The following is a 24709-nucleotide window of genomic DNA, read 5'->3' as shown; positions in this document are numbered from 1 at the left end:
GTGCACCATCAGCTTCCATCATACATTCCCTTGGTGTGCGCCATCAGCTCCCATCATGCATCCCTTGGTATGCGCTCCATCAGCTCCCATCATGCATCCCTTGGTATGCACCATCAGCTTCCATCATACATTCCCTTGGTGTGCACCATCAGCTTCCATCATGCATCCCTTGGTATGCACCATCAGCTTCCATCATACATTCCCTTGGTGTGCACCATCAGCTTCCATCATGCATCCCTTGGTATGCACCATCAGCTTCCATCATACATTCCCTTGGTGTGCACCATCAGCTCCCATCATGCATCCCTTGGTATGCGTTCCATCAGCTCCCATCATGCATCCCTTGGTATGCGTTCCACCAGCTCCCATCATGCACGTGCTCACCTTTCCTTCTATCTGGCACTCGGTGCGGAGCCAGGTGTGCAGCGCATCGTCCTTGAACACCTGGGTCCCTGTGGCCCCTTTAGTCCTCTGCACAGAGGCGATGGTTCGGGCATCTCTGACGACCTCAATCATTCCTGCATGGGGGACGTAAAGCCCATTAGCAAAGTACCACCAGATTGGGTCTCACATGGGTTTACAAGCAGGCCAGACGCCAAGCTGTGCATGCGTGGGCTGATGTGTGTGCCCACCTGTGTTTGCGTGCATGTGTTTGCCTCTGTGTGTACCGTGTGGGTGGGTAGACTAGGGTTTGTCTGTCTTTGCCTCTGCGAGAATGCAATGCCTGTGTGTGATTATTTGTGTGTCAGTGTAGGTGGGTAAACAGTTGACTGAGGGGACCCTTGTGAGTAAGTGTTTGTGTATGTGTGCAAACATAAGTGTTTGGAGCAGTTTTGACATAGGTTCTCTGCATGACGTTGGGAATCTGGGCCACCCTGCCTTTGTACATTTCTGGATGGTCCTGTGTGTAGTTTTCCATCAGTGAGCATGACAGTCCTGGATACTCAGTGAAGAATCTCCCTTTTTACAGATGTGAGACAACAGAGCTGGGCCCTGACCAGAGGGGGGACTCAAAGAACATCCCTCTAATTAAGGCCTCTGTCATATCTGGGGCATTTATAGAGTATGTACTCATGAGTTTGTACATGTATGTGTAAATTCATATCTGTTATTGGAGTAGTGCATGGTGAAGCCTACTGAACCACATGTGTGCATGCACCTCAAGATGGCGGTGTGCACAGCTGCCTGGAATCTGCCTCAGATGCGGACGTCTGCATTTACACATCCATGTGTCTCTCTCCAGTAGGTGTCTCCCTGTGGGTTGGATTAGGCAGCCAACCAGTCGAATGAAGTTAGCCACAGCTGTCTGACAAACTGAGCCTCACCACACCCTCACTTTCTGTCTGATCTGCCTTCCTTTCATACATGGTCCTGTCTACAGTCAATATTCATTGGACCTTGGGCAGTCTCAACCAGTCTCAGGAAGGGCTGCAGTGACACCAGCCATTTGCAAATCAGCCTTGACTTTGGGGATCTGAAGCTTGCGGGAGGAGTTTTGTGAGGATTCCAGAACATTAGGGTGTCATACCTATTTTGTATCCGGTGGAAATGCACCCATAAGGAACCAGGTTGAGATCAAGCGAGTGTTCCTGCCAGATGGAATCCATGATGACCAACATCTGAAAACACACGTGGGAGAGTCAGACAGGAGAAAGAGACAAGTGCTTTAGACATGCGCTTCAGAATAAATATATCTGGAATACAGCAGTATGCAAAGGGGGATGGGAAAATAATGAATGATTATAAATATCACCAGAAGAATTCTATGTAAAATCAAAGATTGAGAAAACGGAAACAGAAAATACATAGGCTCAAAAGTACTGGGGTTCATTTTGAACCTAGCAGAGATTGGCCAGGATTTTCCACCATTAATGCTCCAATCAACACAGCAGGAGCACCTTCGACAAAATTGCAGTTTTGAGCATGCCTACCTGCAACGGCTATTTGGTCCTAATATTTTTAGATTTTATTAAAACAGAAATCCCAGACTGAAGTTGAGGGCGCTTCCATTATTCAAAAAAGCAATGTCCATGAGGCACTGAAAGATTTCTCCCTGTGCACAGGGAATATTGTCTTTTTCCCAATTCTCCGCCACCGTGCCTATCACAGTGGCCATGTAATGGACAAAAACATTGTTGCAAGCCCCACCAATAATACGTTAAATTTAATTTTACATTGTAAAAGGTTTATTAAAAATTGTACAATTAAATATTGTTTGCTTTATAAATATATTTATTTTTAATATAAAATTCAGTACCACTAGTTGGCTTTGTGTGCTACTAGGCTTACTCCAAGGATGATCTGGAGAACACTTATGATTGGTTTGGATCCTTTCTGGCTGTAGTAAGTTTAGAAGTATATTTTGTGAATAGCAATGGGCTTACTCTTCTGTGGGTCAGTCCATGTCCCTCCTTAAACCCCTCATTAGCCTTTCCTTAACCTCTTCCCAACCCCTCCCTAAATCCCTACAATGTTGCACTAAGGGACAGATTTAGAACTCAGTGGATGGGTTACTCCTTCACAGCGAATACAGATATCCCGTCCACCGAAATCGAAATCCAATTTTATATAATGAGATTTAGATTTTGGCAGATGGGATATCCATCACCGTTGTGATGAGTAACCCATCCACCAAGTTCTAAATCAGGCTCTAATATTCCCCCTTTTTGCAGCCAATCCTACATCCCTCCCATATTTACAACTAAATCAGAGGATTTGCTGTGCAGAGACTTCTGCAATTGTGGCAGAGATCTCTGCATTTAACAAATAGGAGAGGTGAAGTCTCCTCATGTTGATTAGTAAATAGAGTTGTGTAGTATTTGAGTAGTATTGTTAGATGTACTACATCAGTTATTCCCAACCTGTGGTCCAGGGACCACAAGGGGGCCGCAAAGCCTACTCAGGGGGTCCGCGATTACTTCAAAAATTTAATAATATTAACTGTGTATATAAATAAAGAAGCTAAATGTACAATTTCAAAGTTTAAAATGTTCAGTAATGTGAAGAAAATTAAAATTGGAGACTAAAAACTCAGTGGTGGTTCCCAATTCCAATAAAGAATTCAATGGGGATCCCCGGTTTCCAGTCCTCAGAAGTCAAAAGGTTAAGAACCACTGTACTACAATATGAGTTTACCTCTACACCTTGAGTGAAGCATCAGAGACGGGCTAGAATTAGGAACAGGATCACTCTCCCACAGTGCGTTTCACCGGTTAAGAGGCTCCTTAGTGTCAGGGTGCAGGTCTCGTACTGTAAGTATTCCACCCCATCCTTCATTTTGGTATCCACCACCAACACCCCTCCTTGCCTGTAAAGCAGTCTGTCTGCTATGTTCTAGTTGTTCTTATTGGGACCTGATTTCCTCCTGCACCACATTTCCAGATTTACTGTTTCCATACCACCCTTGATATTCTGCTGCCCTGGCCCCAAGTTCTGAATTCCTGCTTCCCTTATCATGGCTTAGATTCCTGCTCCTGCCCTCCCAGTTTTCCTCATCACCTGGAGGATAATCATATCCTGTCGAAGATCGTCGCCATGTTTGAAGATGATTCCAATTGGCGCGCTGTCTCCCAAGCCTGACTCGCCACAACTGAACTCCAACCACAGCGGCTTCTTCTTGGAGGCCATCACCTTGCACTTGTTCACCTGGGGAAAAAGAACATCTTCCTAAATCCACAAAATACACTTTAAAGTTCAGTCAAAGTCATTCAGGACAACCATTACCTTCCTTTTTGTAGCTTGGTTATACAACAAGACTGAAGAACACTGAAGAGGAGCCACACAGCTAAGTGAATGGAATAGATGATATTGCACATTCATTTTTTAATTAAATAACTGAGTAGTTTATTGAACGACCTTCCCCTGCACCTCATCGCTCCAGGAATTCAGGAAATGACTCAAGACATGGCTGTTCGAATGAATAGAGCATCACAAAGCAGCTAGGAACTCCAGTGCCTTGAGACCCTTGGGGGTGATGTGTTGTGCTTTAGAAATCCTGATTGATTGATTGATTGATTGTATGTATACTATAATGTGAAACTTTCAAAGGATTGAACAAGGCTGAGGAAAGGCCATTGTAAGTTAATTCCTTGATATAAAGATGGCCTGAAAAAGGCCATACTGATGTTCGTGGATTTAAAAAGCCCATCTTTATAGTTGTCGTGACTTTAAGTAACTCATTCACAATATCCACAGAGATGACTATTAGGAAATCGGTTGAGTGTCAGAATACTTACAGAAATATTGTGTTACAAGAAAATCATAGAAGAAATATTGACAACCAAAATATTGTGGCAGTGATAATGTAGTAGGTACAGATTTACTATTCTTAACTACATATGTATGTTCCTAGAAGATATATATCAACAAAGTACATATATCTGGAGAAATTGCAGTAAACCTATACCTACCAATAAATGTTCACCTTAATGGTGTTTTATTATGATATTTAAGTAACACATTGTTTCAAACTTGTTATTCCGGTATCCTACCTCGAGAGACATTGTTCTGTTGTGGCATTCATGAGAGGTGGCAGTGAATGCTTCACTCTTTCTGCCGCGTAGTCAATTTCATGATTGATCAATTACTGCTCGGTTGGTGCATGCCAGGAAGGGACTTAGGCCCTAATTATGTCAATAGCGGTAACGACTGCCTACCGCCGCAGCGACGGCCACCAAAACACCGTCGCCATGGCTACTCACCGTCCGCCATATTATGACCGTAGCCGGAATTCCGCCAGAAGGCTGGCGGAATTCCGGCTACGGTCATGGCAGCAGATGGCGGTAAGGTTGCGCTGTTGCCAGCAGCAGCGTTACGCCAGTAGACTGCCGCAGACCGTATCATGGTCCATGATATGGCCTGGCGGTGCTCTGCTGGTGTCCCGTCTCCTGCCGGAGGACCCCCTGCAAGCAGGTAAGTCAGGTGCTCCGACAAGGGTGGGGGGTGTTGTGTGGGTGTATGTTTGTGTGTGCGTGCATGCGGGTGTGTGGCGTGTGGAATGTGTGCGTGCATGAATGGGTGTGAGTGTGCGTGTATGTTGTGTTGTGTGAATGCGTGTGTGCATGTATGTATGTCAGTGTGTGTGGATGTGTGTGAATGTATGTATGCATGCGTGGGTGAATGTGGGCATGAGTGTGTGTATGCGTGTGTATGTTGGTGTGTGAATGTGCGTGTATGTCGTGGGGGGTCGGCAGGGGGAGGACTCTGGGGAGGGGGGTGTGGGCGACCATTATCACTCTCAGGGAAGGAATTCCCAGGCACTGATCGTGCCTACCGCCATGGTTTTCATGGTGGTAAAAAAGCCACGAAAACCATGGCAGTAGGTGGGGTCATATTCCCGCGGGTGGGACAGTGACGGCAGTCTGGCTGGAGACTGAAGTCTCCAGCCCGGCAGCTGTTACTGCCCTGGCTGACGGAGTGGTACATTGGTGGTTTGGCTTGAGCCAATGCCATATTTTGGGGAGAGGTACCACCTGTTGGCAGTACCTTTCTCCAAAATACCACCATCCGCGAGGGTTGTAATGAGGGCCTTATTTTCTTAAGTAGTTCAGTCATGTATTAGAGCTTTCAGCACGTGTCTTTTACAGGTACAAAAGTAAAACACGGGGCGAAAGCAGTCCAGAGGACTTGTCCAATTCTCCAACCGGAGCGTATTCTGCCAGACACCCAAGTGGACTACTGCTCTCTTCTTCCTATGTCTAACCAATTTGTTGGATCTTCAATCTCTTCTTCCAACAGTTTCTCAAAAATCAAATGACTCTCTCACTGATGTCTGCATTCTGTTCAATTGAAAAAACATCATTTCATCTCACCCCAAAGTTGTGAAATGACTCATAAATTGGAGTTTGCATTTGAAGATTTGGTTGCATAGTATGCATAGACAAATGACATGTTCCAACAATTCTTCGTCCTCCATGTCGCAGGTGCATCTGTTGCTCATGGTGATACACCATTTTTTTTGTTTTCAGCTGTCTCAAAGAATTTGTGTCTTGCTCCCATAAATAGGCGGCGGTCTTCCTGGAATACTAGGGTTTGCGTATATGAGCCGGTGTGGCCATCAGAGTAAAATATCACCTGCAGACGACTCCTTCAAGTTTGCCAAACACCTTGTTCCACATGTTTGTTTTGATCCTGGTGAGAATGTAGCCCAGTGGAGTGGGATGTCATTTCTGGAGTAGAAGATTCCGAAATATAAAGACTTTGGGCTTGATTTAGATATTGGCAGATGAGTTACTTCGTGACAACGGTGACGGATATCCCATCCGCCGAAATCTAAATCCAATAGGATATAACTGGATTTAAATTTCAGCAAATGACATATCCGTCATCGTGAAGGAGTAACTCACCCGCCAATATCTAAATCAGGGCCTTTATGTTCTACTGTGGATTTGCTTCATTTGGTTGGGTTGGGCCAGATCTGTAAAGAACATTGTACTCACGATGGTATACTTTATTAATACTGTGGTACCCCATCTTTGATACACGTGCGTGTAGTGCAATCCAATAAAGTGGGTGACGGTAAGCTCTGGGGTGCTGGAAAGATTTGCTCTCAGATCTGACCTTCAGCACTCCCTGCTTGGTCTGTTGTTGCACTGGGACACCTTGGCCCTCATTACGAGTGGCCCGGGAAAAGTCCCCGTATCCCTATGTTAAAGGTACCAGAGTTGGGTATTGAGTGGTTGCGTTTGGGTGATTAACTTTTCTCTTTATGTAACAGCACTGTGAAATCACTACGACCATCTGATATGGAAATTTTGAGAGTATCCATCAGACTGGTGGATCAAGGAGACAGGTGGTAGGGCTGGCAAAGAATCCTCCACGTGTCATGTGAGAGAAAGAAAGAATTGCCAAGTAGTCAACAAGTTATGACAAACAGAGGAGTTTGACACGTGACTCTGGCCAGCTGCATCAGACCCCCAGGGGGCGAGGGGTGGGGGTACACTGCTGGTTTCTAGCTGTATCAGGGCACGTGATTAGTGGCCCTTCAAAGCCTCCCCAACCCAAAGAAAGAGGCTTTCTCAGCAGAGACAATATAATAAACTAATTATTTATTTCCATGACTGAAGGGATTGCTAAAATACATTTTTAGGCCTCAACCTACAGATAGTATTTAGTTCTCTGTTGTTGAAGACGTATTGGCTACCCTGAAGTCCACAGTTAGGGCTTTGGGTCAGCCCCTGCCTTGCCTGTCTGTCCCAGTTCCATGCTCGCTCCTGATTCAATGGCTTTTCTGGTCCAGTGTTTCTCTTGTTTGTTGAGCACAGCCTCTGTACATAAATTCTGAATGGAAGATTTATATCCTTCCCCTGCTGACATAACAGACTACTTTTTTTATTGTGTGTTTACACTCTAAGTAAGTGCATCATTGTCTCTCTCTCTCGGTCCTCTGCGCACAAAAATCCCCCACTGTCCTGCCTCATCCATTGGCCCTTCGCAGAGGCGGGCAAACCAGAGAACTGCTGGGATAAAGTGAGCTAGAGCCAAGTCAGGTATTTGGCTTGGCGCTAAGAGCTCAAACGATAAGCCAAGAATACAAATAAAAAAACAACGGGACAATTTCCAAGAAAGTGATGCATCAGCTGTGATGCGCCACATTTGTTGCGCCCCCCCTACCGGCACCTAACGACACAGTGGTAACGCTGTATTTACAATATGTTAGGACAATAGTGTCATAATTTATGATGCTATTGTGGTACTTTGCAGAATTAGCGGCATAAATAATGGCGTTAATCCTGTAAAGTAAAGGGAGGCCCTTTGGAAGTAATGGTTGCGTCATTTAGGCGTTAAAAATTACACTAAAAATGGCACGGTGAAACGTTGTTAATTTCACTATGCCATTTTTACCGGCCTCCCACCGCCGGGACAGCCGCCTTTGCATACATTATGGCTGGCACAGGCATAATCCTAGGGTTTGCATATATGGGCCCGTGTGCCCATATACACAGTAGCGTAAACAAAATGACGCTAGTGTGACGCTAAGAGGAGCTGGGGCCTTGTGAATCTGGCCCAGAATGTTTTCCAGGATACGTGTCTATTCCCTACTCCAAAATTGGCTTTTACACACACTGTACACAATTAGGGAGCATTCGAGGGCCAAGACACACCCTCCCTAGAATTAGTGTCCACAAAATATTTGGTCCCATTGTGATTTTAAAAACAAGGTCAGTTTCAACAAAGTTTTTGAGTCTATCTTATTGTTCTCAGGATTTCTTCTAAAAATTACAAAGCCCGCCACCCACCAAAGTGTCATCCTTCATCACTGGTCCCAACCTCACCACAAATCCCATCACTGGTGAGTGTGGTGGGCTCCCCCAGGAGCTCTTTAAGAGTATGTGTGTGTTTTTAGAGATTTTTTTTATCACAACCTTCCATGTAGGCAGGTGGACTGGGACCCTATTTACAAATATAAAATGACTTGATAGAAAACATTGCTTTTATCAGTGCTTCCCAGCCACATTAAGAAACCAGGATACACAAGGCTGTGGGATGGAGAAGATCCCTTTGTTGACATGTTTCTGTCCATAGTTCTTGGCTCTTATGGGTCCCGGGTTAAATGTTGATTCTCTGTACTATTCATTCCATTGAGGCATAAGTCACAGACTGTTGCAGAAAATCCTATTTCTCACTGATTGACACATAATCGTCTCACAAATGAAGAAAAATTACAAAATTAGTCAATATCACTCCATATTGCCTTGGTGAATTTCCCAAGGTTTGTTGAAAATTTGAGTTAAATTCCAGTGGTTAGTACTAACCCAGCACACAACTGCAAATACACACAGAGAAAAACACGCAGCACACACCGTTGGGTCCAAGCTAGAGTCCTACTGAGGTAGCTTATGTCTTACGTAGAATATGGTACAGCTTTTGGCCCTGCCTCTCTTTACATGCCATCAACTCCCTCCACCCACCTCCCAATTCCTGCTTTGAAAAAAAATTGCTTTTCTTGAGGTTTGTCCAAAGACGCACTGCAAAAGGGCATCTCATCTTTCCCCAATGTGTTCTACGCATACTTTACTGAATTTGTAAAAAAAAAAAATATATTTTAGTTTATTTTTAATTCACACGATGGACATGAGCCTTCATGGAACGTTAAATAAAAAATAAAAATAAATAAAAAAATGGCTAATGTGTAGGAGCGCACATGCGCACAGCCATTTGGTTAAACAAAAACCATTCACAGACAACCACCGCACTTGGATACGCATCCGCCACCTTGTAATGATTTTTCGACAGCAAAAAAATAATTAAAAGATCTTCCTTTCTTTTTAGGATACATCGCTATAAGATGGCTGTATGCGCATGTAAGCATGGCTGCCATCTAGGGAAAAAAACACTGACAAAGTCATTAGGTCTCACAAGACCTACTGCTTTTGCCAATGCTTGTTTTTCTATGCGGCAACAAATCCCCCCTCACTCATCCATGTAAACAATAGGTCAAAAGTCTTTTTAGGAAGTCCCAATCATGGTGACATATTTCAGGAAGAATTTGGAATGAGTTTAGTAATAGACTGAAGTCTTATCCTGCTTAGCCTGTTGGTGGCATTTCCCTCTGTAGTCCACCCCACCTGACGATGGAAAGCTGATGAGCACAAGCTATGGCTGAAGGGAGAAGCAACCAATGAAGGGAGATGACCCAAGGATCCTTTGTATATATGTTACTTTCATGACAACTGAAGCTGCCTCCAGCCAGGCCTTCAAATATATAAGCAAATAGAGAAGCAACTTTTACCCACGCCCACCCTTTTTTTAAAACCACCAGTAAAACTCACCCTTCAGAGTTTCTTACCAGAATTTCTCCAGCTTCAATCCGGGGGTCAAAGGGCACTTGAAAGTTTGTGGGCAGATCTGCAGACAGCAGCATTTCTTGAAGTTGGGTGTTGGCTTTGGGAACAAAAAACAATCACCAACATTAAATAATTGGCTACAAATCTGAATTAGAAAAAGTTATTTAGTGTTTGTCAGGCAGCCTGCCCTCCTGCCTGGGTGGCATAGGTCAGAACTGGATGACCACCTGCCATACTTAGAGATCTCTGTCTTCCTGGCAGCTATCTCTGTGCCTTCAGATGAGCTGCAGCTACGTAGGTTACTCGGAATGGACCTTCATTTTGCTGAGCGACAACCATGTTGCAAGTGGACGCTGAGCATTCTTATTTGTTTAAAAAAAAATTAACTCCCAAAGAGTGAATTTGTTTCTGAAAAAAACTAATAATCATACACCATTGGAGTTTTTGTCTAGTGTGTGGCAATAATTCGTTTTTCTGTTCAGAACTACCAGGTTCTTCTTGGCATCACCCACCCACCACAAGTAGGTCTGCTGGTGTAAGGTTTCCACCACCTGAACCAGCGAGAGGTCCCCTGCTGGGGACATGATAGTTTGCCCAACTTTTGAGAGAGCAGGCAAACCAACAATTTGGCGGAAATGGCATGCCACCACTTTTGTGAAACAGTACCCGCTCTGCCAAACTCTAAACACCACCCCCCCCACATCATCTGTGAGCGACAGGATGCGGTTTCTTTTTTTCTTTTCCTATTGGTTTTTAGGTCATTCTAAGTCAAAAGTTTAATCAGTACCCATGAACTTACCTGATCTGCTCCCTTTAAATGTTAAGTTCAATGACCGGGGCGAGGAACCCAAAACAGTTGTGTTTTTCACCAAAATACATCTTTATAGTGATCGGCCTCTTGACTTTTCAATCCACCTAGTACCAAAAGTGATCTTCCATTGCATTCTGGGAGCTTGATTTAGTTGGGTGGTGATGTAAAATGGAGTTAAAATGATCACCAGCACTGGGGACACCAACTAAGAGGCAATGATGAAGATCTTCATGTTAATTGTCCTGTCTTAGAATAAAGAGGTCCCTTGGTCCACTGTTAGGAAGACATCTGGGAATGAGTGAAACATGAACGTACACACGACAAGCAAGTCAAGCTGTCCAGAGCAAACTTAGATCCTTAGTTCAAGAGATTGCAAGATTTATGGCCTGATTTAGATATTGGCAGAGGGGTTACTCCGGCTCAGCAGTGACAGATATCATATCCGCGGAAATCTAAATCCCATTACATCCAATGTGATTTATATTTCGAAGGTTGGGACATCTGTCACCGTTGTAATGGAGTAACCCCCCCTGGAAATATCTAAATTAGGCCCTTAATGAGGTTAACACACCCCATCCTTGCCATTGAAGAGTGCAGAGTTGTATCATATATTGGGGTGTGCCAGGATGTGAAATCAAGGGCTTTATAACTTGGCTCAATTGTTTTAAAAACCTTAGCTGTCAAACTTTAAACAAACAGGTACAATGGAGCCTTGTGTAACAGTGAGAAAATATTACTAACACTGCTCTTAGGCACAAGATGCCCTCTGATGCTTCACTGCCAGTCCACTTCCTTTCTTCACCCAAGGCAATCCCACTGCTTAGGGCACAACTTCCGTCATTTGTTATGTTATGTTATTGAGACTTATATAGCGCCAGCTACCCGGAGGCCTCGTAGCGCTGAGGAATGGATGGAACATAAACAGTTTACCATTCGCCCTCTGGCACTTAGAGTAAGGGTCAGCTCTGAGTGGCAGGAGAGGAAACGTCTCCTATCAAGCCCTGGCAGATACAGACAAATGCATTGCTTGTTTGGGCACTATGTAGGGCGAGAAAGGGCACTGACCCAGAAACCCTGCTCAACTGAAACCCACAGGGTAAGATATAACCATATGCCTCACCCAGCACCCCAGAACTGTCAAACTCCACAGTTACACCCAGGCCAAGAGGAAACAAACACTCACATAGCATCCTCGCAACTGATGGATCCACCCACATACATACCAACTAATACACACGCTCAAACTACAGAACCTACATCACAAGTCATGATCATGAACTCTCGCTCTGCAGGGCTGCATACCAGGTATCATGGTACCGGGACCAGGTATCACAGACCTCATTACCTACCCCAGCCTTAACACCCTCCTCATTACAGAAATGTGGTTCTCCCGCACATCCTCACACATGCTAGATGTCTTCCTATAGGCTAGAGCATCCATCTTGTGCACAGCACACACAAGGAGGAAAGAGGCCTCGCTTTCATCCATAAGTCATTCTGCTCCCTAGGCAAGCAAGTGACACTCAACTCCATGGAGCTACTGGCAATCCACCTTCCACTGTCTACAACTCCGCCTGTCACCTTGCATCTCATCTACAGGCCTCCAGGCAGAAAAAGGAGCTACCTGATGAATTCTTGAATTTCCTCAAAACCTAATCCATTCAACATTCCCATACAACGCTCTTGGATGGTTCCAGCCTCCTAGACAATACAAACTCAAACAACACAAAGGGACACTCTCCTCTACCTTGATGACACACCAAATGTGGTGCAGCACACCCCAGCTAACACAATCCAGAGGCCGCATTTTCAACTTCTTCGTACTAGCATTGTTAACAAACCAATGCAAATCACCCATACTCCAGGACTGAGCCGACCCCTTGTCATCAGTATCTCCCTAGTCAGCATCCTACCAACAAACCAAGATAAACCCAAATGAGAACATCATACTTTCAGCTCTTTCAAAGACTTCTTCATCAACAGCCTAATGCATGACTTACTTCTTGCCCTGGCTAATCCATGTCAAACACTAACATCCTTCTAAACAACTTCAGTGCTTCTTTGGAAAATTGTGTGAATAAACATAAACCCTCCAACAAAAATATGCATGTGCAAGCCAAAGCCTACAGCATCATTGGAGTCTAAAGACTTAGACAAGAAATGCTCCATCTGCAAACAGGATAGAAAATGGAAGGAAAACTGAGTGTCCGATTACCTCAACATACTGAACTTCCTCAGCGTAACACACAGACAGCTGATCACATCAGCCAGAGCAAAATATTACACCAACACTAACAATGAAGCCACCTAAAAAAGCAAACCACTTTTCAAGAAATCAATCAACCCCCCTGCCAGAGCCACCTGTCCCAAACTCAATCAACCTCTTCTTCAGTGAAAAAATACAGACGATCCGACTGCACATTAAAAACACTAACCCTCCTTCTCCTCTTATGTCCATCCCTTCTCATAGAATCCCACAATTGTCAGGGATCCCTCAAAGCCTGCCTTCCACAGATCTTGCTGACATACTGAACTTTCTCAAAACCACTTCCTGTGAAGATGTCTTGCCCTTGTGATTCATCAAAGCTCTCTCGGGGGCAGCTCTGCCATACCTACTGAACATTGCCAATGACTCCATCACTCAGAGCATCTTACAAGAAGCTACCAAGACACCCCAGATCCTCCCACTCCTAAAGAAATCTATAGTAGACCCTGATGACCTTGGCAACTACCAGCCGATCATTCACCTACCATTCATAGGCAAGATCATTGAAGAAGCAGTCTATGTTGAAATATCAACAGCAAAATTGTTGTGGTACCAGAATTTAAAAAAAGGAAAAGACTGCAAAGTGCTTCAGGGCCACACGAAGTGTAGCAAGGCACTATTCAAATGTCCCATGTGATACAGTGCAAACAGCAGTCTGATCTCCAGACGTGTTGAGACTCACCATTAGCCGGGAGGTCACCTCTCTCTGGTAGGACCTTCTTGATGTCTGTTGCCACTCGGCGTAGTTTCTCCACCAGCTGCACCTGTTTCTGGAAGCCCTGCAGGATGGAGCGACGGCAGCCGCGCAGGTAGGCCTCAAGGATGACGGCAAAGCGGTCGTGGTAGCAGGGGGAGCCGCTGATCTCACTCCGCAGGTACCAGAAGAAGTAGTGTCCAAGCCGTTTACTCTAGAGGAGGGTCAAAGAGTCAGGACTTCACGTTCTTGCTGTTGGCCTTGGGCATGGTGCGCCATGGCTTGTTATATCAGGGGATGCTGTGGTTTGTTTTATGTTCACTTACATCACGATTTTGTGTTTTCTAGACTTGTATTAATGAGTTATGTGATTGCTAGGCAACGCCCATCATGCAGTGTTCCACTAAGCAATGGTATCTTACGGAATGCTACCAAACGTTATACTGGGCAATGTTGGTATGTTATACAATGTTACGTTATATTACGTTACCTTACATCATGCAAAGGTATGTTTTGGATTGTTCTCATGCAATGACACATAAAGATACATGGTTTCTGTATGGAATACTGTGTTGTTTCGTGCCGCATACGATGGAAGTGAAACTTTATGCTATTTAAGCAGGTACCAGTGTTGTAAATGTTCTCCTCCATGTACATTCCTCTATATGATGGCCCACATCTGCCATCTTTACATACTCACACTAACTGTGTTTACTTCAGTGCCCATCTTAGAGTTGAGACAAGAAGCGCCCCCACATCTAAGGTAAGAATTCAGCTAAAGTTCAGTTGAAACTGTACTCTGATGTTACTTTCTGAAGGTCACCTTTATCTGCTCTCATGAGCTCCCTTCTGCACCTGTATCTGCTCTGATGAGCTCCCCCTGCACCTGTATCTGGTCTGATGAGTTCCCTCCTGCACCTGTATCAGCTCTGATGAGCTCCACCTGCACTTATATCTGCTCTGGTCAGCTTCCCCTGCATCTGTATCTGCTCTGATGAGCTCCCTCTGCACCTGTATCTGCTCTGAGCTCCCCCTGCACCAGTACCCGCTCTGATGAGTTTCCTCTTGCACCTGTATCTGCTCTGATGAGCTCCACCTGCACCTATATCTGCTCTGATTAGCTTCCCCTGCACTTGTATCTGCTCTGATGAGCTCCCTCGTGCACCTTTATCTGCTCTGATGAGCTCCCACTACCCCTGTATCTGTTCTGATGAGCTCCCCCTGCAGCTGTACCTGCTCAGATGACATGGCTCCTGCACATGTATCTGCTCTCATGGGCACACACTGCACCTGTATCGGCTCTGATGAGCCTCCCCTGCACATGTATCTGCTCTGATTAGCTCCCCCCTGCAACTGTATCTCCTTTGATGAAATCCTCCCTGCAGCTGTATCTGCTCTGATGAGCTCCCCCTGCACCTGTAGCTGCTCTAATGAGCTTCCGACTGCATCTGTATCTGCTCTGATGAGCTCACCCATGCACTTGTATCTGCTCTGATGAGCTTCCTCCTGCACCTGTAAATGCTCTGATGAGCTCTCCCTGCACATGTATCTGCTTTGATAAGCTCCTCCCTGCAGGTGAATCTGCTCTGAGATTCCCCCGCACCTGTAACTGCTCTGATGAGCTCCCCGTGACCCTGTGTCTGCTCTGATGAGCTTCCCCCTGCACCTGTATCTGCCCTGATGAGCTCGCCCTGCACCTGCACCTGCTCTGATGAGCTCCGCCATGCTTTTGTACCTGCTCTGATGGGCTCCCCCTGCACCTGTACCTGCTCTGATGAGCTCCACTCAGCACTTGTATCTGCTCTCGTGAGCTCCCCCCTTGCACCTGTACCTGCTCTGATGAGCTCCCCCTTTCACCGCAATCTGCTCTGAGCTCACCCTGTACCTGTATGTGGTCTGGTGATCACCCCTGCATCTTCATCTGCTCTCATAAGCTCACTTCTTCATCTGTATCTGCTCTGATGAGCTCCCCCCTTCACCTGCATCTGCTCCGATGAGCTCCCCCCTGCACCTGTATGTGCTCTGATGAGCTCCCCCTGCACCTGTATGTGCTCTGACAAATTTCTCCCTGCACCGGTATCTTCTCAGATGAGCTCCGCCCTGCACCTGCTCTCATGAGCTCACTCCATCTGTATGTGCTCTGATGAGCTCCCCCTGCACCTGTATCTGCTCTGATGATCACCCCTGCACCTGTATCTGCTCTGATGGCTCACCCCTGCACCTGCATCTGCTCTCATGAGCTCACTCCAACTGTGTCTGCTCTGATTATCTCCCCCTGCAGCTGCATCTGCTCTGATGAGCTCCCCCTTGCAACTGTACCTGCTCTCATGAGCTCCATCTGCACCTGTATCTACTTTGACGGCCCCCTCCCCAAGCCAGTATCTGCTCTGGTGAGCATCCCCCTGCACCTGTATCTGCTCTGATAAGCATTCCCCTGCACCTGTATCTGCCCTGATAAGCATTCCCTTGCACCTGTATCTGCTCTGATGAGCTCCCCCTTGCATCTGTATCTGCTCTGATAGCTCACCCCTGCACCTGTATCTGCTCTGATAGCTCACCCCTGCACCTGTATCTGCTCTTATGAGCTCACTCCATCTGTATCTGCTCTGATGAGCATCCCCCTGCACCTGTATCTGCTCTGATGAGCTCCCCCTTGCACCTGTATCTGCTCTGATGAGCTCCCTCTTGCACCTGTACCTGCTCTGATGAGCTCCCCCTGCACCTGTATCTACCTTGACCAGCTCCCCATGCCAGTATCTGCTCAGAAGAGCTCTGTCCTGCACCTATATCTGCTCTGATGAGCTCCCCCCTGCACCTGTATCTGCTCAAATGAGCTCACTCTTGCACCTGTATCTGCTCTCATGAGCTCTCCCTGCACCTGTTTGCATCTTAGGAAAATGACGCGCATGTGATCGATTCTACAGTCCAATGAATTGGGGTATAAGTGTGTTTGTCCTAGCCTTGGGGTACTTCACTGCTGATGGTAGGGGGATCCCTAGCTCTTTGACTCACAGTTAAAGACCTGGTAAATACTTTTTCACACTCTAAGCAAATACTTTTTCACACTTAACCAAAGCATAAAGTCAGTGTTCTCTACTACAACAGCTTATAACATACTTTTTTGTAAGAGTTTACAGAAATATGTCACTTTTTTCAATAGAAATGAAAAAGAAATTTGGATTACTTTTAAAATCAAAACAATTGTTAGAGATTATATTAAGCCTTATTGATTTGTTCAACGTTTGTGCATGTTAAAGTCCAAGTAGGGACCCTCACTCTAGTCAGGGAGTCACACAGCTAAGATAACCCCTGCTCACCCCCTTGGTAGCTTGGCATGAGCAGTCTGGCTTATCTTAGAGGCAATGTGTAAAGTATTTGTACACACACACACACACATACACACACACACAGTAACACAGTGAAAACACCACAAAACTACTCCACACCAGATTAGAAAAATAGGCAATACTGATCTGAGTAAAACAAGACCAAAATGACGAAAATCCAACAAATACAAGATATGAATATTCAAAGATTAAATCTTAGTAAACACATAGCTTCAACTGGGGCTATCATGGCATCTTCATGAGTTGTTTCCAACAATCCGACTCCACTCGAGCGGGAGTGCAGGTCTGTCACAGAGTCGTGCGGACCCCAGATACAGTGGGAAATGATCAGAAACAAAGATGTTGCATAGAGTCAGGGAGGTGAGGCGTCGCTGGAGCCTGTGCCGCGTTGGTTCTTTACTGCTACCGGGGAGGTGAGGCGTCAGTTCCTTACGGTTGCAGGAAAGGTGATGCGGTGTCGATGGCGAGATATTGGTTCCTTATGACAAGGCGGGGCGATGAACCCAACAGGTCAAGATGCGAGGTGTCAACTTTGTGGCAATCACACCACTGGGCCACAGGTGCTGCAGTGGAGTCGGATGTCCCAGACGTCAGGGACACAGCACTGGGGACTCCCGCTTTGGCAGGACTTCATAGGCGCTGCAGTGGGATCGGGCCTGTGTTGCAGGTCACAGTTGTTGCACTCAGTGAGGACCACAGCTCCAGTGCATGCAGTGGCGCAGAGTCGGACAGCTCCGCTGGTTCCAAAGTTGCTCTGGAGCCGATCTGCTTAGTTTCTTCTTGGTTGCACCAGAGATCACTTCCAAGGGCCCAGGAACTGGATTTGGCACCACTCGGCAAGGCAGGACTCTCAGCAAGAGAGCCCAGGTGCTGGCACGTTAAATCTTTGATGGCCCTGAGACTTCTCAACAGAAGGCAAGCTCACTTCAAACCCTTGGAGAAACTTGGAAAGCAGGATGTAGAGAGCAAAGTCCAGTCCTTTCACTCCCAGGACAGAAGCAGCGGGCCAGCACAACAAAGCAACAAGCAGGGTGGCAGTCTCTACTACAGCAACCCGCTCTTCTTCCTGGCAGAATGTCCTCAGTCCAGAAGTGTTCTAAATATGTGGGGGTCAGAGATCCAGTTCTTATACCTATTTCTGCCTTTGAAGTCTTTGTAGTGCACAAGACTCTGACTTTCCTTGCCCTGGCCTCGGACACACTCCAGGTGATTGGAGACTGCTTTGTGTGAGGACAGGCACAGGCTTATTCAGGTGCAAGTGTCAGCTCCTCCCACCACTCTAGCTCAGGAAGACCCATGAGCCTGGTGATGGGCCATCAGGATATGCAAGCCACACCACAGCTCCCTTTGTGTGACTGCCTAGAGTGAATGCAGCAACTGTCATCCTGATGCAGATGTGTATATCACAGACAGGCAGAGGCGCAGAATGGTTAAGCAAGAAAATACCCACTGTCTAAAAGTGGCATTTGCAAACCTACAATTCAAAAAAACAACTTCACCAAAAGATGCATTTTTAAATTGGGAGTTCAGAGACCCCAAACTCCACATCCCGATCTGCTCCCAATGGGAAATTACACTTAAAAGATATTTCAGGCAATCCCCATATTACCATATGGGAGAGATAGGCCTTGCAATAGTGAATGGTGAGATTAGTAGTTTTCACTATCAGGGCACGTAAAACACACCATTACATGCACTACCTCTTAAATGCACTTCACCCTGCCCAGGGGGCTGCCTTGGGCCTACCTTAGAGGTGACTTACAGGTAATAAAGGGGAAGGTTTGGGCTTGGCAAGTGGGTGCACTTGCCAGGTCGAACTGACAGTTCACAACTGTACACACAAACACTGCAGTGGCAGGTCTTAGACATTTTAACCCAGGTAGGTGGCACAATCAGTGCTGCAGGCCCACTAGTAGCATTTGATTTACAGGCCCTAGGCACACATGGTGCATTATACTAGGGATTTATTAGTAAATCAGATATGCCAATCACGGATAAACCAATCAGTAATACATTTTAGACAGCACGCGTGCACTTTAACACTGGTCAGCAGTGGTAAAGTGCCCAAAGTCCTAAAGCCAACAAGAATAGGTCAGAACAATTAGGAGGAAGACGGCAAAAAGTTTGGGAATAACCCTGCAAAAAGCGCCAGGTTCAAAAACCCAAAAATAGTTGGTAGTTGGCATGAAATGACTAAAATGTAACTGATGACAGATTAATATTGTGGTGCAGTTACACTAATCAGCAATCAGTAATCTTTTGGCAGAAACTGTACTACTCCAGACCAGATCTTACTAGATCATGGTGGGGCAGTCAAGAGTCCACTCCTAGTAATGACAACTGCCCCAGTTGAGCACTTGAGTGCCAGACAATGTGTAGAGAATCCAAAAAACTAAAATCCTGATGAAAATGCTTGTTTTTATTTCCAAGAATCAAATAATCACTGAAGGAGAATATCAAAAAGAGGACTGACATTTAGGGGGTTATTCTAACTTTGGAGGAGGTGTTAATCCGTCCCAAAAGTGACGGAAAAGTGACGGATTTACCACCAGCCGTATTACGAGTCCATTATATCCTATGGAACTCGTAATACGGCTGGTGGTATATCCGTCACTTTACCGTCACTTTTGGGACGGATTAACACTCCTCCAAAGTTAGAATAACCCTCTTAATGAGCATTTCTTCTGTAATCAGTGCACCATTGTGAGATTCCTGTAGAACAAGAGCTGTTGAAGACACTCCGAGTCGGAGTTACAAATGAACTGGGACAGAGATCAAGAGTTTCCTTTATCTTTGATGCATATATTGTATTGTATATCACATGTTACAAATTATCAAATTGCTTGATTTTCAGGTACAAATTCACATTTGTAAGCACACAATGTGAATTTCTATTGAGAAATCCAATCATATTATTAATCCAGTATGAAATAATATTGGGCAGGGAATAGGTGTTCCCAGAAGAGGATGACCTGGAAATTTTGTGCACACGCACAAACTTGTTGGGCTGTGGAAATTGACACCTATTTGCCCCCTCCATCTCACCCTTAAAATGGTCAGAGAATTAGGGGCTTATTTTGGGTTTGCTGGGCTGTCCCCTATTCTGCTAGGTCCACGGAGAGATGTCTCCACTGGTTGTCAGACTATGCCTTATCAATCAATCTATGGATTTGTAGAGTGCTTCCTGTCACTCGTGAGGGTATCCAGGCACTGGCAGGTTCCAGTTGATTAGCCGAATAGCCAGGTCTCCAAGGGCTTTCAGAACTCGGGAAGAGATGGGGAGGTCCAAAGATCAAAGGGTAGCTCGTCCCATATCTTCTCTCTAAGTAGGAAAAGGAACAACCGCCGCATCCACTACATCGGATGCAGGGGGTGAGGGTTACAGAAAGGAAAGCGGAAGTGTCTGGTGGGCTGATGGAAGTCAAGGCGGTGGTTGAAGAAGGCGGGTCCGCAGTTTTGTAGGGCTTTGTATATGTAGGTCAGGAGCTTGAATTGGCATCTTTTCTGTACAGGGAGCCAGTTGAGTTCCCTTAGATGGGGGTGATGTAGAATTGTCTCGGTAGATCCAGGACAAGTCTGGCTGCAGTGTTCTGTATGGTCTGTAGTTGTCAGAGGAGGTGAGCTGTGATACCTGTATAGAGATCGTTGCAGTAGTCCAGTCGGCTGGAGATGAGAGCTTGGGTGATGATGCATTTTGAGCTTCGGGGTAGCCATTTGAATATTGTATGAAGTATAAAGAGGATGAACAAGCAGGAGAAGGAATTGACCTGAGTCGTCATGGTTAGCTTGCTGTCCAGAATGATGCCTAGGTTACTAGCATTGTCAGTGGGGGGTAGGAGTAGGTGCAAGTCCTGAGGGTCACCAGGATGCATCCGATGGGGAGCTTTTGTTTCAGAAGATCAGTACCTCTGTCTTGTCTGTGTTGAGCTCCAGGCATTTGCCTCTCATCCAGTTTGCGACATCTGTCATGGAGTTGTGGAAGTTGGTCTTGGTGTTGGTGGTGCCTATGGAGAGGGAGAGGATGAGTTGTGTGTTGTTGGCATAGGATATGATGTTGAGTCTGTGGGTTTTGACAATGCTGGCATAACAGGTCACATAAATGTTGAAGAGGGTGGGGCTAAGTCAGGATCTTTGGGGGTACTCCACAGATGATTTCCTTGGGCTCAGAGGTGAAGGTGAGTTTTTTGCATTCTTCTGGCGATCCATCTGAGAGCAGCTCCTTAAACAGCCTTGTGATGAGCGTGTGGTGGGAGACTGTATGGAGGGCTTGCCAAGAGCTCAAGGAGGATCAGAGACATAGGGGGTTATTCTAACTTTGGAGGAGGTGTTAATCCGTCCCAAAAGTGACGGAAAAGTGACGGATTTACCACCAGCCGTATTACGAGTCCATTATATCCTATGGAACTCGTAATACGGCTGGTGGTATATCCGTCACTTTACCGTCACTTTTGGGACGGATTAACACTCCTCCAAAGTTAGAATAACCCCCATAGTCTCTCCTTGGTTAAGAAGGGCTCAGATGTTGTTGGCAGCCACAATGAGGGCTGTTTCGATGCTGTGGTTGCTGCGGAATACACATTGGGAGGATACAAGTAGGAGGTTCCATTCCAGATGTGAGGAAAGTTCTTGGTTGATGTTTTTTTCTAATACTTTGGCCAGGAATATGTGCAGGGAAATAGTCAGTAGTTGTTGAGTTTGTTGGGGTCTGCCAATAGTTTCTTTAGTAGGGCATTGACGTCTCCATGTTTCCAGTCCTCAGGGAAGGTGGTTCGTGGCAACTGAGGTGTTAGACAAGGTGGTGAGTATGTGGGTGATTCTGGCTTCGCCTAGGTTGAGGATGTGGTGTGGCCATGGGTTGGTCGGGCCCCTGAGTGGATCAAGTTCACGATGAAGACGGTGTCCTGTGGTGGTGGCTAGCACCATTCGGTTAGTCGGATGTCTGTGGTGGTGGCAGGATCATTGTGTTGCTTGAAGAGGTCAGTGGCCGTGGGCTGGGGTTTGAAGTTTCTGTAGATGTTGGTGATCTTGTTGTGGAAGAAGTTTGCAAGGTTGTCACAGAGTTCCTGTGAAGGGGTAATATTGTTTTTTGCTTCTGAGGGGTTGGAGAATTCTTTGATGATGTCGAAGATTTCTTAGCTGTTACTGGGACTGGATTCGATGGTTGAGGCTAAGGTCTTTTTCTTCGATTCTCTCACCCGTCTGTAGTAGAGGTTAAGGGCTGTCTTGAGGCCATCTTGTCGGTCGTATCCATGCTGGTAAGCCATCTTCTTTCTAGCTGTTCACAGTGTCGTTTAGCAGTTCTGATGTCTTCGGTGTCCCAGCGAGCCTGCTTGGTGGACTTTCTGCGGGTTTTGTTGCCGATGTGAGCGATGCTGTCAGCACAGTTGGTGATCCAGTTGTTGAAGTTTCTAGGTCTAGGTTGTTGGAGGACATAGGGTCAGAGGTGTTGAGGACATTGATCCATGTGTTCTTTAAGACTTTGCTCCAGCTGAGAGTGGAGGTCCGTGAGCTAGTGATGTTGAAGTGGATGATGGAGTGGTCGTTCCAAGTGAGTTCTGTTGTGTGGCTGTACCTGATGCAGTCGCTGGAGGTGAAGATGGGGTCTAGCATGTGGCCTGTGGTGCGCGTGGGGTCATGTACAATTTGGGAGAGTCCAATGCTGTTCATGCTGTTGAGGAGGTTGGTAGCATTGATGGTATTATGGTTGTTGAGCTAGAAATTGAAGTCACAGAGGAAAATGTAGTTACTGGAGTTTATGGCAAGGAGGCGATGAAGTCGGCAATGAAGTCCAGAAGGCTTGACATGTTACTGGAGGACAGTATGTGAGGGTTCCTCTAGTGGAGGTTTTGCTGTCTGGAGTTAGATGTTGAAGTGTTCCATGGCTGGATTGATGTTGTCATTTGTGGTGGTGGATTGGATGGATTACTTGTGTGTGATGGTGATCCCTCAATCAGGCTTGTTGATGCGGTCGCAGTGGGTGATCTTGTACCCTTCTGATATTGGGGTGGTGATGTCACGCACGGAAGTGGGGTTGAGCCAGGTCTCAGTGAGGAAGAGGATGCCAGGTGTGAGGGTGGGGATGAGGTCCCAAATCTCAGTGGTGTGTGTGCATAGTGAGAGCGTTTTGAGAAGGGCACATGCAAGTTGGTGTTTTTGTTCAGGTGGTATCTGTGGTGTGTTTGGGGTGGGGCTGGTTGGTGCGCTGGTGTGTGTGTTGTGGCAGGTGAAGTGGCAGTATGTACAAGTGAAATGTCCTACCATGGAGCGTTGGTTAGCACGTTGTCAGTGTTTGTTGTGGGATTCAGGGTTGATGGTGTGGAGCTCGTCCATGGTGTATCTGCAGGGAGTGGGAGGGCCCGGGGCCGTGCCCCTGGGACCGGTCCAGGTGCAGACGGGTGCAGACATGCTTTCCTTTGTCATACCAGCGGCCCGCATTAAGTATGTCCTGGCGGGGCTTCTGTTGGCAGGAAGAGCAGGGAACCCTGGGTGGAAAAACCTGTGCAGCAGTAGTGTCAGTTGGTCAAACGACAGCAGCTGGATCAGGCTGGAACAAGCAGGAACTGGAGGCCACAGGGAAGTGGTAGGCTTGGTGCATAACTTATTCACAGATGTCCACTAGGCAGACAAAATCTCTGCCTTTAGCAGGGCCACCTATGCAGCAGTTCTGCTGTATGCAATGAAACTTTGCTATGGTGGTGCCGAGTTCATTGTACCCGCACAGCAAAGTTTTTTATTTTTCTAAACTAATCCCAAAGCAGGAGTTTGTTACTGAAAAGAATGGCCATGACAAGCAAGGTCTTTTCCCTGGTAGTCCCATACACTAAAACATTACATCAGAACAACTGCCTTCAATAAGGCAGATGGTCTGAGTACTTTGGCCAGCAGTCCAATGACAGCCAAGGCATTCTTCAAAGGCTTCTGCCAATGAAGACATCAGAGGCTCCATTGTTAGAACCATAGTGGTTCTCCCCAACTCTAAATAGAAAGGTGGGACCATGAGTTTGGTGGACAGAGTACTCCTCTACGTTTATGTCAGAGTACAATGCATGCAAAACTCTATGTAACGCCCTACACTTGTTCATGGCAGCAGTACCTTTGGTTCCAATGTGGGTCAGTGTGTACCAGTAGGATTTTTCAAATGAAAAACATTTTTCCAGTGTGGGAAAAAAAGAACATGAAAACAAGTCAAATGTGCTTATGGCAGGCATTTACCTATCTGTAAACACACAATGTACTGAATGCAACTCCCTACACATTCACTCCCGAAAGGTTGAGACTGCTTGTTTTACCAACTGCAACTTGGCCATAACTTCAGCTGTGGCTGTTATCATGTCTTGCTAGTACTATAAAAGGGCTGGTATACCATGTTAACTCCACTACTAGCCAATGAGGTACAAAAGCCAAGTTGTTTTAATGGAAAGGTCTGGCAAAGGTCTAAGTTTAACCTGCAAAACGTTATTTCATAATTAGATCTGGCTTATTCCTGAAAATTCTGGAGTAAGTTATGAGTCAAGAGTTAGTCATGCCTGCTCATGGAAAAAAACATTGCACATCTAGACCTAAATTGCTGCACACTATAAATGCTTTTCAAATTAAAACTTTAAACTGGGAGCTTTTCAAACTAAATGTTTTGAACTATGGGCCTCATGTCATTTACTAAGAATCAACTTGATAAAACTGGTTGTAAATCGCACACCAACTTTTACCAAATCAAATCTGATTTTGCAAACTTACCTATGTATTAAGGAATCAGTATTTTGAATGAATGCCCTTAACACGCTCTTTCCAAATACCAATTCTTAATGG

General features: G+C 45.9%; 1 protein-coding gene across 4 annotated transcripts in view; it reads right to left on the bottom strand.

Annotated features, from left to right (window-relative positions):
• The window catches only part of LOC138258876 (phosphatidylinositol 4,5-bisphosphate 3-kinase catalytic subunit gamma isoform-like), a 106165-nt gene that overhangs the window by 36764 nt on the left and 44692 nt on the right, over positions 1 to 24709 (bottom strand). For all 4 annotated transcript variants that reach the window (XM_069206180.1, XM_069206179.1, XM_069206182.1 and 1 more), the window contains exons 4-8: positions 13545 to 13770; positions 9788 to 9882; positions 3499 to 3645; positions 1529 to 1619; positions 385 to 518 (exon numbers count right to left, since the gene is read on the bottom strand). In XM_069206180.1, the coding sequence (XP_069062281.1) occupies positions 385 to 518; positions 1529 to 1619; positions 3499 to 3645; positions 9788 to 9882; positions 13545 to 13770 (693 nt within the window). The remainder of the gene's footprint in view (positions 1 to 384; positions 519 to 1528; positions 1620 to 3498; positions 3646 to 9787; positions 9883 to 13544; positions 13771 to 24709) is intronic.

This window comes from Pleurodeles waltl, chromosome 9 (assembly GCF_031143425.1).
Source record: "Pleurodeles waltl isolate 20211129_DDA chromosome 9, aPleWal1.hap1.20221129, whole genome shotgun sequence".
Taxonomy (NCBI): Eukaryota; Metazoa; Chordata; class Amphibia; order Caudata; family Salamandridae; genus Pleurodeles; species Pleurodeles waltl.
Note: the sequence above shows the minus strand (reverse complement) of the source record. Positions and strands in the feature narration are given on the sequence as shown.